The sequence below is a fragment of the Euleptes europaea genome, chromosome 11 (genome assembly GCF_029931775.1).
Source record: "Euleptes europaea isolate rEulEur1 chromosome 11, rEulEur1.hap1, whole genome shotgun sequence".
NCBI lineage: Eukaryota > Metazoa > Chordata > Lepidosauria > Squamata > Sphaerodactylidae > Euleptes > Euleptes europaea.
The window spans coordinates 53,392,334-53,406,612 of NC_079322.1; the positions used below are offsets into that span (position 1 = coordinate 53,392,334).

Sequence of the window (14,279 nt, forward strand, 5' to 3'; positions counted from 1 at the left end):
CTCGCGCAGGCGCACTCGCGACGGAACCACTCGTCAGGCGCCACAGAGCGACCGACGCCACAACGCCTCCCTTCGTGCCCCGCCCCTTTCCCTTTGGAAGCGGAAGCCGGGCACGTGTCCGCAAGAGGCCCCGCCCCCCTTTGCCGTCTTGTCTCTCTCCGTGCCCCGCCCCTTTCCCTTTGGAAGCGGAAGACGGGCACGTGTCCGCAAGAGGCCCCGCCCCCCTTTGCCGTCTTGTCTCTCTTCGTGCCCCGCCCCTTTCCCTTTGGAAGCTGAAGCCGGGCACGTGTCCGCAAGAGGCCCCGCCCCCCTTTGCCGTCTTGTCTCTCTCCGTGCCCCGCCCCTTTCCCTTTGGAAGCTGAAGCCGGGCACGTGTCCGCAAGAGGCCCCGCCCCCCTTTGCCGTCTCGTTTCTCTCCTCCGGAAACTGAAACGCTCGACTTCCGGCTCGCCTTCCTTCGCCGGCTCCGGGCGTAGAGGACGGCAGCAACCGGTGGGACCGTTGAGAATGAGCGCGTGCCCGGATGTAGCTGTTGCTTCGTTTTGCATACTCATATTACGCTGTTTCTTTCACAGGGGGTTACCGCACTGGCCACCAAGACTAGATTAATTCATGCCATCGTATTCCCTATTGCTATGTATGAGTGTGAAAGCTGGACAGTGAAGGAAGCTGATAGGAAGAAAATAGAAAAGGGCAAGAGTCCAGTAGCACCTTAAAGACTAACAAAAATATTTTCTGGCAGGGTGTGAGCTTTCGTGAGCCACAGCTCACTTCTTCAGATACTGCAGACCCGGCTACCCACTGTGAATTATCTTCAAGGAAGGAAATAGATTCCTTTGAAATGTGTTGGAGAAGAGTGCTACGGATTCCGTGGACTGCCAAAAAAACAAATCAGTGGGTTATAGATCAAATCAAGCCTGAACTGACCCTAGAAGCTAAAATGACTAAACTGAGGCTGTCGTATTTTGGTCACGTCATGAGACGACAAGAGTCACTGGAAAAGACAGTCATGCTAGGAAAAGTTGAGGGCAGCAGGAAAAGAGGCAGACCCAACAGGAGATGGATTGACTCAATAAAGGAAGTCACAGCCTTCAATTTGCAAGATCTGAGCAAGGCTGTCAAAGATCGGACACTTTGGAGGACTTTCATTCATAGGGTCGCCATGAGTCGGAAGCGACTTGACGGCACTTAACACACACACACACAGCGATGTATTAAGAGTTTGAAAACATTATAAAAAAATACTGTTCACGCTTTGTTTAACCCCTTTAGCTGCGAAGACGTCTTCCAGCCATTTATAAGCCGTGGTATCCAAAAACTTTTAAAGCAATGCTTTTTACAACATTTTCAAACTCTTAATACATCGCTGGGAATACAAAGGCTGTTACCCCACTAGGTATTCCCAGTGATGTATCAAGTTTGAAAATGTTATAAAAAACATCGCTTTAAAAGGGTTTTTCAATGCCACCGCTAAAAAATGGTTGGAAGACGTCTTCACAGCTAAAGGGGCCAAACAAAGTGTGAACAGTATTTTTTATAGCAGTTTCAAACTCTTAATACACCGGTGGGAATACATAGAAAGTGCGAACAGTATTTTTTATAACATTTTCAAACTCTTAATACATTGCTGGGAATACAAAGTGTGGTAACCCCCATAGAGTTGGAAAGGACCACCAGGGTCATCTAGTCCAACCCCCTGCACAATGCAGGAAATCTCCCCCCCCCCATCCCCAGTGACCCCTACTCCATGCCCAGAAGACTGCTAAGATGCCCTTCCTCTCATCATCTGCTTATGGTCATAGAATCAGCATTGCTGGCAGATGCCATCTAACCTCTTCTTTAAAACATCCAGTGAAGGCATTTTTGGCTGTGTTTGCAAGTGACGAGTAGTTGCTGCTGGTAATGCCTGCATTAGGGTTGCCAATCACCAGGTGGTGGCTGGAGATCTGCTATTACAATGGATCTCCAGTCGATAGAGATCAGTTCACCTGGAGAAAATGGCTGCTTTGGCAATTGGACTCTATGGCATTGAAGTCCCTCTCCAAACCCCGCCCTCCTCAGGCTCCGCCCCCAACATCTCCAGGTGTTTCCCAACCAGGAGCTGGCAGCCCTAGCCTGCATAGAAGTGCGGATGTTGAAAGTTGACATCCAAGGCTCCTGCTAAACCGTTCCCAACAACCTGGCCTCGGATCCACCTTGCTGTTGTAGCTAAATCAAGCCGATTCCTAGCTTTATCCTTAAACTGGCAATTTGTTTGAGCTTGCTTTGATTACACTCCAGTAAACGCAGTAAAAGGTAGCACTGAACTACCTGGAATTGCCCAGTACATTATATTCTAAATTGATGATGTTAACACCTAAAACGATTTCTAAAAATAAACCACATCCATACAATACTTTTTTTATTAAAATACATACTTCATTTTACATAAAAATATTTACCATAACTAAGCATTACTAAAAAACAAAAACGAGTTCTACAAATCTGAACTAGTGTTGTCCCCCATGCAAACACAAGCATAGATAAGCTGTGTTGACACAAATGATGAAATTCACATGTACAACTCCGTGCTAGAAAACGGCGGCATTTGTATAAGCTAAACAAGGAAAAATTCAAGTTTCAAATCAAACACAAATTCAAATCCAGCAACTTTTGTTATCCACAAGCAAGAACAGAACATTATTAGATATTAGAGAACAATCAGCAACAAATACATTTGGCTTGCATTTTACAGAATCAGTAACAAAGAATTACCCCAAACATAATGAGAACTAAAATTACCTTTTTAAAAATGCAAAAATGTAGAACAAGATCCTGCAACAAGAAGTTTTAATACAGAACAAGTAGACATGGAAGTAGTAGCCAATCAATGGAAGTATACCCATCCTTTTAAAGCACTTTGCAGCATTCATGTTTAGATGTTTCAATACATCGGCCACAATCCAGCCAGCTCCTTCACCTTTGTATAGTGGGTCTCCCACCGCAAAATGCCTGCTGCGCTGCATTCCCCTAGGCTTTTGTCATACTGAAAACGTGTCCATCATCAATAGCAAATATGTCAATGAATCCCTCCTTTCTATTCAATTTTTAAAATATGTTGTATATATTTTAACTATGTGTTTAATTGTTTTAATTATATGTGTAAGAGGGACTGATGGTTTTTAAATGTAATTTTATCATGTATGTTTTAAATTGTTAGCCACCTTGGTGGACCTTGAATGGCAAAAAGGTGGGGTACACATTCTGTCAATAAATATCCCATAATCTGAAGTGGGAAAGGGCCGAACAATTATTCCACATTCTAGCACTATCAGTAATTAAACCTTTTGTCAGCAAGGCCTGCCTCAAACTTTCAAGCGACTATTTAAAGCAAGTTGAATGCCCACACATTAAGAGTATGGCAAAGTGCAAATACAACGGTACTCAAAGTATCAGAGAAGCATTTAACCAAAATAAAATTCCTCGGGAGGTCAGATTTAAAATAAGAGCTAAACACCAACATAGAATTCAGCTCTCTCCACTTTTTGTTTCTGAACATTCTCCCTATAAAGTGCTTGTAAATAGGTTCTTTGTAAGCACTTGCTTCAGTGTGTGTGTGTGTGTAAAGTTCCATCAAGTCACAGCCAACTTAAGGCATCCCCATAGGGTTTTCAAGGCAAGAGATGTTCAGAGGTGGTTTGCCATTGCCTGCCTCTGCACAGCGACTCTGGATGTTGCTTGGTGGTTTCCCATCCAAGTACTGACCAATGCCAACCTTGTTTAGTTTCCAAGATCTGACGAGATTGGGCTAGCCTGGGCCAACCAGGTCAGTGCACTTCTTTACTATCGTACTTAATAAATTATCCCAACAAATTCAGATGGTCAAATCTTGCTTTGGTGGCGATATCCAGAAGTTCCACAGCATGTGCAAAATCTTTTGTGAGAACCCTTCTCTGTAACAAGAAATCACACTGCATGTTTCACATAGCTGAATACTAAAAGAAACCTTTCACATTTTAATATAAGAATGTTTACTCCTTATATGAAAGGCCTCAAACTCATAAATTTGGCAATTTATGATTAAGAAGCATGAGGTTACAGATTTTAAATGTCTAACTTGTATGCAAGTTTTAATATGTGAAGTCCAGTGTTGAAACAAATTTTCAAATAAAACACTGCACTTGATAATAGTCTCTTCAATAATATTTATACAAAAAATACTCTAAAAGGTTACTATAATTGATTTGGAAAAGGCCATCAATAGTACATTTATTTAATATCCCTTTAAAATAATCCTTATTCACTAACAGTCTAAAATTTAGATGACACTAAAAAGCAGTCTAGAAATGATACAGCAGCTTTATATAACCCTGAGGCTATTTGAATTATTTCTATTTTACAGTATAAATTTTTAAAACTGTAAATGGATTTTTGGTCACCTAAGTTTGAATAAAGTCTGGAGAAAAATATAGCTTTAAGGAAATGTTTTATAAAGAATAAAAACTTATGAAATGCAGACTACATTATTGCTATGAAACCAAAAACTAAATGACTGTATGCTTCTTCTGAATCTCCAGTTTTATACCAAGAGAAGGATCCATTTGGCAGCACAATTCTATAACATTCACAAGTAGTTTTTATATATGCACAATGGAAAGCAAGAACTGGAATAAGAGTGAAATTGCACTGCTTTGAAGACTGAGGGAATAGGAAACACAAGAGCTTAACATTCAGCTTTTGTTCCGGTAACACAAAGGAAACTAAATGGTATGACTGTTCCCTGTATAAGTAGTAGAGATAACACAGGCACAAAGTTTATCATAAAAATATAAACACAGGCACAAAGTTTAACATAAAAATAACTATTATTGACAGATATTAAAATCCCTGGGATGGGTCCAAAGGTATTGTTCCATAGTGTAACAGCACTTCTGATGGCTGCAGAAACAAGAGGGCAATTTTTGCAGATTCTCTTCTCCCTCTGCTGACCCACCCTTCCTACCCCATGCTATTTGTGAGGGTCCCTAACTCCCACAAGCAAAACTGGTGGAAGGGGGGGGGGACTCAGTAAGCTGCAAAGGGAGGAAGCAAAAGTCCCTTGCTGCAAGCTTTGCTTAGCTTGGAAGTTGGCCTAACCAGAAGTGCTTAAAATTTCACAAGTCTGATTTACAAACATCAGCAGCCATGTTTTTCAGTACTACAACTCAAGGAAGAAACTGGCTAGAAATATATAAAAGTAAAAGGATAACTTAAAGTTACCTATGAACTTAAATACCACCGGCTTTGATTAGACTTACAAAACTTGGAAGTAACTTACAAGCAGGACTACTAATATTTTGGCTTACCCCATTCCTCTTTGTAGTAAACCCAAAGAAAGCAGCTGTAAAAACTACCAGCTAAATGTCAATCCTGTTCACATTATGTTTACAAGTCTCCCTGATAGTGAGAGGAGAGTCACCTCATCCATAGTGCCTTGTTATGAAACAGGAAAACGTCTTCTTTTAAGTGGTATGTGTAACCACAGGTATGTCAATTTCAATGGCAGAATGGCGTGATCGTGCAGAATACGGCTGGGAAGCATAGCTGTGAACACTAGGCGCATGTGAATACAGGGGCTGCCAGAAAGGGGAAGGAAGTGTTTTGCATGCACAATACCACAGGAATAAGAGAATGGCCGTGAACAGCAAGCCTCCCGCACTGGCAATAGCAATGAATACAGAAATGTCAAAGGAGAAAACTGGCTCGTATTTTTTGTTCATTTCTTGATTATGGAAGATGACCCAGATAGATGGAGCCAAACAAATGACACAAGCAAGGAGAAAGAAGAGGCCGGCCACAAGATGGCAACCTGCACTATTTATGAGACATCTGGCTTGTTTGATGTTTGGCACAGATGAGATGAAGGCGGTGTTACACATGCCAATCAAACAGAGGAACAGAGCCAACACTGTAGTCAACATGCTTATGGGAAGAGTAAGCTGGAGGACACGCAAATCCAATTGATCTACAGCAGTATACCACTCAGTGTCATAAATTACACAGTCTTTGCTTCCATCAAAACGGACACATTTAATCCAGAGCCCAGTGTAAACCGTCACATTCTTTTCGTTTTTGTTAAAGGTGTACAGTCGCATTTGTCTCCAGTTAGGAAGCAGGGCAGCAGCTATAAGTCCCGATAAGGCAGCTGTTCCAGAAAGGAAAGCCAGGACCGTTGCAGCATGAACTTCTCGGCAACCCATGTCTAGCCAATAAAAACGCCTCCTGGGGAAGAAAATATTACCAAGTGAACAATATTCAGACCAACTCCTATTTCTCAAGAAGGAAAGAGGAAATTATTTATACAGCAGTTCTACAAATTAACCCAGAATAATACAGGAAAGCAACCCTGAAATCACTGTTTGTCCCCTTTCATATTGTTTTAAATCAGCTGTTATACATTGCCAGCCCAATTCCTTGTAAAAGGGCATGGGGGCGGAGGTTCTAGACAGCATATTTAAATCTGTTTATCACCTGTCCCTGAAGTGCTCTGCCCATTTCAAACCATGCTGCTTTTTCCCCCCGCCCTCTTTACAGCACATTCTATTTCGGCTTTTTTTTTTTTTACATCCTAACTTTGGCGCTATAGCCCTAGGCCACTATAGAAATTCAATGCTTGCAGCTGTCACCTGAATGCTGGCAGTACAGAATTAAATTGCTATTTTGGTCTAGCACTATAGCGCAAAAGTTAGAATTTTTTTTTAAAAAGCCAAAATAAAACATGCTGCAAAAAGGGTGGCGGGGGGGGGGGCAGCACTTTCAGAAGCACTGCAGACATTTCAAACACCACAGCACAGCAATGCAAAAGTGCAAAGAACACCAGGAAACAGAAGGAGTTTATTTAAAAAAACGCTCAGCCTCACTTTGCAAACGGGACACAAGCTGCTTTTTTGTAAAGGTAAATAAAATTCATTAGCAACCGGGAGCCAAAATAGTGTACAACATGAAAAAACCTGAAGACTTAAACTGGGGAAAAAATGATTTCCACCCCCACCCCCGCAATATATTCAAAATTCCTGGAAATTCTGCACCTCCAGTAAGCATCTGCTTTTCACCTAAAGTTCATAATAGATGTCGGACTTCTGACAGTCATGTTAGATGCATTTCCTATTGTATGTAACCTCCTGGGATAAATTACTTTTCTTTAAAATGCAAGCTTACCAAGCAGGATAATCAAGTCAGGAACAACTATTACGTGTAGGAGAAAATCCTAATAGATCTAGGACGAAAAAAGAATAACATTTGGAGTTAACTACTATGTTGTGTCATGCATTCATATTTAACTGTAAACATTTGATCCTATGTTATTAGTTTTCAACACTTTAATGAAGCAGACAAAACTTGTTTCTGCTGTCACAATCTACAGGCAGTCCTTTTCATTGACAGGAGAGCTTCAAAAAAGAAAATCACTGCCTTCCACCTCGCCACGTTTTCAAGCAGATGCCTAGCTGCTCATGCATCTTGTGACTAAGGTTTTCCATATATACAGGGCCATATAAAGTTGCTTTATACCATCTAGCAGTGGCTGTACAGAGGCTCAGGTACAGAAGGTCTTTGCCATCACCAGCTATCTGAGGCCTGCTACACATGCAACAGAGCTCAACAGTAAAGAAAGGGCACAGAGCTGAGATGGTAAATAGATTGTACCACTTCAGAATGCAGGTGAGAGATGACATTTTTAAAAGCCCCCCTGTAGTAATGATTCCTTGTAAGTGGAAAATTAGCACAACATGCAAAGACTTAGGCTAGAACATTTCTCTGATGTGCTATTTTTATTTGGGGGGAGGGTACATGGGAAAGCACTAATATGACCACCCCCCTCATCTGCAGTGGTATATCCCATTTTGTCAACTCAGAATTTTACCATCTCTTTGTGCTGCAGACCAGGCCTGCCACCCTTTACCTGGTGATGCTAAGGATTTCACTTCAGACCATCTGCATACGAAGCATAAACTCTACAACTGTGCCAAAGCTCCACTCCCTTCCCCACTGAGTTTCAAGCACAACACTGTTAAGCATGCATGTATAATCAAGGCATGAAATACATGGGAAAATTATCTAGAAACTAACTAGCCACTATTTTAAAATGTATGATATAGTAGATATGAATGCATGGTTCATCCTTGCACTAACCAAGAGAAGTGGATAATTGATATATCAATTTTCCAGAGCAGCAAAAGTCCCCATAGATGTTTTCTTCAACTACCTACAGGTTCTAATGCTGGGCTGAAGTTTGCACCCAGCTTGCCTTAGTCTAAAGTTAGCAGTAGCTTAATAATATTGGCTTGGAAAGGCAATCCTCATGCAAGGCAGCTTCCATGGACAACAGGAATGCCATCATCTAGTCACATTTGCCTCTACTCACCATGAGGTAGCTTTATGCATCTTTCCAACAGTCAAAACAGAAAACATTTGAATATCTGGTTAAGTTTTAACTTCTGCTCCTCAATGTCTATATTTCAGGAGAGCTGCAGGTGTGAACAAGCTTAAGTACAAAACGCTCCACAGCCAATTAATACTTCATAATGACTTATCCACCAGGACAACATTCAACAGGTGAAGGTTTTCTCTCTGCCTCTGCATGCTGAGGAAAACTTCAAAAGCTGAATTTCTGCTTGTCACACAATCAGAACCTCGCCATCAGAAAAGTGTTATTTATTATCTCAGAAATGTAGATCCCTTTTCCCGCTTCAAAGCAGCAAAGGTTAAGACGGTCAACAGATGATTAACAGACAATTAACTTGAGAAAGCAACAAAAAAAAAAGGCTGGAATTTGCCTTATTATGGACATGACAGGGACCATCAGTAAAGTTACACAAAAGCTCCAAGCATGCCTAGAATCATAGAAAACAACCGGGCACCCTCCTCTATATGACAGAAAACAACTCGGCACTCTCCTCTATATGACAGCCTTCAAGTACTTGAAGATGGTTATCATATCACCTCTCAGTCTTCTCTCCTCTTCAGGCCTAATAATAAAGGAGAACACTTAACACACATCTGAACCCATTGGTGTATAGCGCTAACATGTTGGTAGCATACCTAATCATCACTGTGTGTTAACTCCAGTGGGTGGACCAGGACCAAGGGGATCCCCGTTAAAAACCCCTCTCAGCCTGCCTCCGAGGAGTGTTACTGGAAGAAAATGAGGGGGTATGTAATGTCACCCTGGCTCACTGAAAGAAGTACTAGATTAAAATAGAATAAACAGGGCAACGCAAGCGTTACTTATGAACCCACACACCCTTTTGGTTCCGTTCTGTTCAGGGAGCACGGGCAATGCAAACACAGTTTTGGGTCTTTCCTGTAGTGGAACCAAAACTTTAGGATAAACTGCCTGGAAAGGTAAAGCGGGCTCCTTCTTTAGCAACCTTTTGAAAGACTCCCAAAGCAGTCGTTTTATAGGTTATAGTTATATATGAGAAACTGGGATGATTTTATTGACAAAAATCACTGTGCTTTTAAGTATTCCTCTTTAAAAAAACGTTTCGTAACTAAATGCGTTTTAACTGGAAGCTACCTTTAATCAAGCGGAGGCAAAAAAGAAAATTAAATAGGCTTGAACATGAAAAACCCACACAGAGAGAATGTTTACACAGGATAAGCACCTTCTTTACTAATGGCCCAGACTCTTTTGGCCCTGCTTTTCAAATACCACAACACTCAAGAAGGCCCAGGAAACATCTGTAATCAGTATCTTGAATCTGTATCTTGAAATGTTGTGCCTGAGTAAAAAGCCCGCAGCCACTTTGCTCACGTTACTAACAATGAGTAAGAAGCCGGAGCAATCGCTGTACCAGCCGCACTGAGTGGGAGAGATGATGAATCACGGCAGAACCATAAACAGGCAGTAAAGGGAAGAGAAGAAACCGCCCCAGATGGGCTTTGAATGCCCCAATATTAGTATGTTCCAAATACCTCCGATCTCTAGTAACAGACCGAGGCGGAGTTTCCATCAGTACACCGGGCAATAAAAATCCCTAAACCTTCAATGCACTTCCTCTGTAGGGAAACCCCGCTACGGTCGGAGAAGCCTTGCTAGTCCGTAGTGTAGCGGGGGGAAATAATAAATCAAAAGCAGGCAAAGGGAGACAGCGAGACCTTAGACCAGAATTAGAAAAAGCCAGTGTTTATTCAGTAGCTACTGGGCTCAGCCTTGCTCTTGAGAGCATCAAAAGAATCTGCGGTGCATTTTAACAAAGGTGTGCAACATCTTTTATAAGCTCATTATCCTTTCCTTTTATCCCTTAGAAGCTCCTTGATCAATTGATCTTGAGCAGCATATATCTAATGTTGGAGGGATATAAGGACTGAAACAAAACTTGCCACTGACAATGTAGCCTTGGGGTCCCTGTCGCTTAGTAAAAAAGGCATTATGTCAGTCACAGAGGCATTGGATTTGTATATTAAAAGGGGGGAAATATAGTGCGATCGCAGTTCCTCGTAAAAGCGGCATTCCAAAAGGGCAAGGCCTAATGAGTCAATAGAGCCAGAAGAGCAAGGGCAGATCCTGTCTGAGTATGGTATATTCAGAATTCTGCCCTGCATTACCATAGAAGGGTTAGCATTCAATCTAGCCAAGCAAAAAGCTCTACAAAGACGAGGAGTTGTCAGATAATATGTATAGGCAGGCAGACCACGTGGAGGGGGTATTCCGAAGAACTGGGATGAACAGACGCGACGAGCACGAAAAGTAGTGGTGTTATAATCGAGCTCTTTAATGCGCTTTTTAATTTTGGCAAAAGCTTCAGTTTTCCCAAGATCTGATAACATATCCTGCGAGAAGCCCAACAACGCCAGTTTCTCATCTAAGATTTTTTGCCATGAGGATTTGAAAGGGTCATGCTTCAGAGAAGCTAGGAACCCCTCAGTGCTAAAGCACAGTTTAAGGTGTAGTTTAAAGGCGGCCAACCACGCCCTAGATTCAAGTGACATTTGGCCAAACTCGGAACGAAGAGTAATGCCAGCAACACATCGAGGGGCATTTAGGAGTTTTCGTAAGAAATGAAGCAGTGGACGATCTATAGATTCATTGATGACTGTAATCCAGATGGCAACACCAAAGAGGATAATTGGGGTAATTTTCAGGTTAAAAACCTGAATAGCCCCTGGGATATATTTGCCACCTCTGGTGTGAAAAAAAATTGACAATAGCACCAACCCCAGGTTTAATTTCGTTGGACACTGCTTTTTTATGGGCATTCCAATTTAGGTTATGGGAAAACAGAATGCCAAGGTAAACAAACTCCTTGACTTGGTCAACCTCAAAGCCATCTAATCCCCAGCGAAAAAGAGGCATTTTTCTCCTTAGTGAAGATCATAATCTTAGATTTATGGTTTATTTTAAGACCTTTTTATAAGCTCATTATACATTTTAAAATACATTATCTATGCATATTTTATAATAACTTTTCATTGGATGCAAAGTCTTAGCTAACAGCTTACTGGTTGATCATCATATTCAGCTTATTTATGATTGGCTTCATTATAACACAGAATGCAGGAATGCCCTTGGTCCTGTTTGAAGTTCTTCCCTGCCCCTGGTAACTGCCATTGACTATTGCTCTTTCCTTAAGTTTCCAGACGCCAGTTCTGGTCTCTTCCCAGCTCTGGTCCAGCCAAACCTTGGAAGATATCAACTCCCTCCCTCCCTGGTCTAGCCAGCTGTAATCAACAGACCTCCCCTTTCTCATTGCTGCTATTCTCGGCTCCACTCTGTCTTGCCCTATTTCCCCCCTCCTTTCTGCCCCTTGTTTTTCCAGGGGGCTACTGGTTTTTCAAAGGCCTGCTGAGAAAGCCATGATTGCAATTCAAAGCCACCGAAGACGACTCGAGGAGGAACATCCTTTCGCCGCCACTCACCCACAGCCCACGCGCGGGGCTCCGGGTTTCCAAACGCCGCCTCTCCGTCCCCACTTTCCGACACCCAGCGGCTTCTGGGTTTTGCAGGAAGCTGTTGCCTTTTCCTCGGGCTCCTGGGATTGTAGTCTCCGCCTGGCAATGCGCAAAAGCTTTGCTTTGGGTCCGGAGACTACAACTCCCAGGATCCTGTCTCCGCGCCTGAGATTTAGGACGCAACATCTTGCTAATTCTGCTGCAACCGGTTCTGCCGTCGCCGCAAAATTTATTGCAGGGAGAGTGTTGGTTTGCATGCGTCTTGGTTACCAGATCCGTATTTTGTTTTTGTTTTTTGACATGTCTGCAGTGTATTGTGTGTACACACCAGCACACACACAATTAATTTCGTATAAATATTTCGCTTTTTTAAAAAAAAAATGGATGCCTCATCTTGCTCGCTAGGTAATTTCCTAAAGACACAGGTACAACTCCAAGGACCGCTCCACTTTTAGTTCATTAAAACCAATTTAAGAACTTCATTTTTAAAACTGATTTTAAAAAAATCAGTTTTAAATAGACAGAATGGATGCCTCATCTTGCTCGCTAGGTAATTTCCTAAAGACACAGGTACAACTCCAAGGACCGCTCCACTTTTAGTTCATTAAAACCAATTTAAGAACTTCGTTTTTAAAACTGATTTTTAAAAAAATCAGTTTTAAATAGACAGAATTCGTGAGCAGACCCGTTACCAGCTAAATGGGGGGGGGGGGTGGGAAGGTTTGAAAGAATTGCACAAGCCATTGAAAGCTCCCAAAGTGGCCTTGGGGATGCCCTTCTCAAATAACAACCCCCATAGCGCTTGGCAAACCACCTTTCAAATTAAGGGGTCTTTTAAAAGTAGTTTGTGATATTGCACAAGGTTCCTTTGCTCAAATAAAAACATGTCAAAACCTCACCAAGTACACCCAAGCACATCCGAAGTAGCTATAAGTCCCAGCCAATATGGTCTTACATTTGCTTTATATTTTATCACAACACTTCAAATGTACGCGAATTATATTTTGGCTCTTAAATCCTTCTTACCCTCCAAAATTTATTAATACTGGAAGCAGTAGGAGACGTTACAGAGAAGGAACGTTATCAAGTGGAAAGACTATAATTTTTACACCACCTTTCATCCAAGGTGCTCAAGGAAATATGTGTGGTCTTCTGTCCTATTCCAGGACAGGTGAAAGAATTATCAAGAAAATGAAAAAATTGATGGGGAGTAGTGTTTCATAAGCCCCAGGCTAGCCTGATCTTGTCAGAATTCAGAAGCTAAGCAGGGTCGGTCCCTGGTTGGTATTTGGATGGGAGACCTCCAAGCAATACCAGGGTCATGACACGGAGGTGGGCAATGGCAAACCACCTCTGAACATCTTTTGCCTTGAAAACTCTACAGGGTTGCCTAAGTCAGCTGTGACATGATGACTTCTGTTCAAAGGATTGGCTTGAGCGATCCCAGGAGCAAATTCAAGCCACTTCCATTGAATCACTCCAAACTGAGCGAGGCAGAAAGTCAACAGGACTAGCATTAGTTAGAGGAATTGCAGTTAGCTGTTCCCTGTGGCCTTTACCTTCCTTTTTCTCCTTCCCTACATATCAAGTGTAACTATTCCTCGGCATTCATTTGTGTGTGTGTGTAAAGTGCCATCAAGTCACAGCCAGCTTATGGCAACCCAGTAGGGTTTTCAAGACAAGAGACTAACAGAGGTGGTTTGTCATTGTCTGCCTCTGCATAGCGACCTTAGTATTCCTTGGTGGTCTCCCATCCAAGTAGCTTCTGAGATCTGACGAGTTCAGGCATATAAATCCTCTCTTACAACCAACCGTGGTGTTATATAGTTCAATCCCTTTATTTTTGCCCTGCTTAGCTTTCAACATTCGGGATGGGGGTTTGCCATTTTATGTTCCACACAGTGCTTTCTAGTTATTGCTAAATAGCTTTGTTCGTAATTATAAATATCCCTACCCTAGATATTTCAGGGGACATTTCTTGACTCTCAATGATATTCTCAAACCAAAAATACCACTTTGCACAGATAAGCAGAAAGGGAACTTCAGCATGTTAACATACAATTACATATTTATTTACATCTTATCAAAAGTATTCCATAACTTGCCTGATTAGAACTGCTTTGTAGCTTTGAGAAGCTAACCCAAAGTGATCCAATTAGCATATTATGCATTTTTTATATCTTACCAAAAATGGAACTCAACATGATAATTCACTTTTGCTTTTAAAATGCCTGGGTAACAGTACGATAGTACACCTTAGAGTGGCATCAGAGAGAAAATTAGGGCAAGGCAATATGTAAATTAAGTATTCATTCAGAGGCCAGCATAGATGGATCACCTCATCATCATACAACAGATTTTGATTGTAA

General features: G+C 41.8%; 1 protein-coding gene across 1 annotated transcript; it reads right to left on the reverse strand.

Moving 5' to 3' along the window:
• Positions 1-5,480: 5,480 nt before the first annotated feature.
• Positions 5,481-6,235, reverse strand: CLDN12 (claudin 12). The gene has a single exon (XM_056857494.1). The coding sequence runs from the start codon at positions 6,216-6,218 to the stop codon at positions 5,481-5,483; it is 738 nt and encodes a 245-aa protein (XP_056713472.1). The 5' UTR covers positions 6,219-6,235.
• Positions 6,236-14,279: the final 8,044 nt, after the last annotated feature.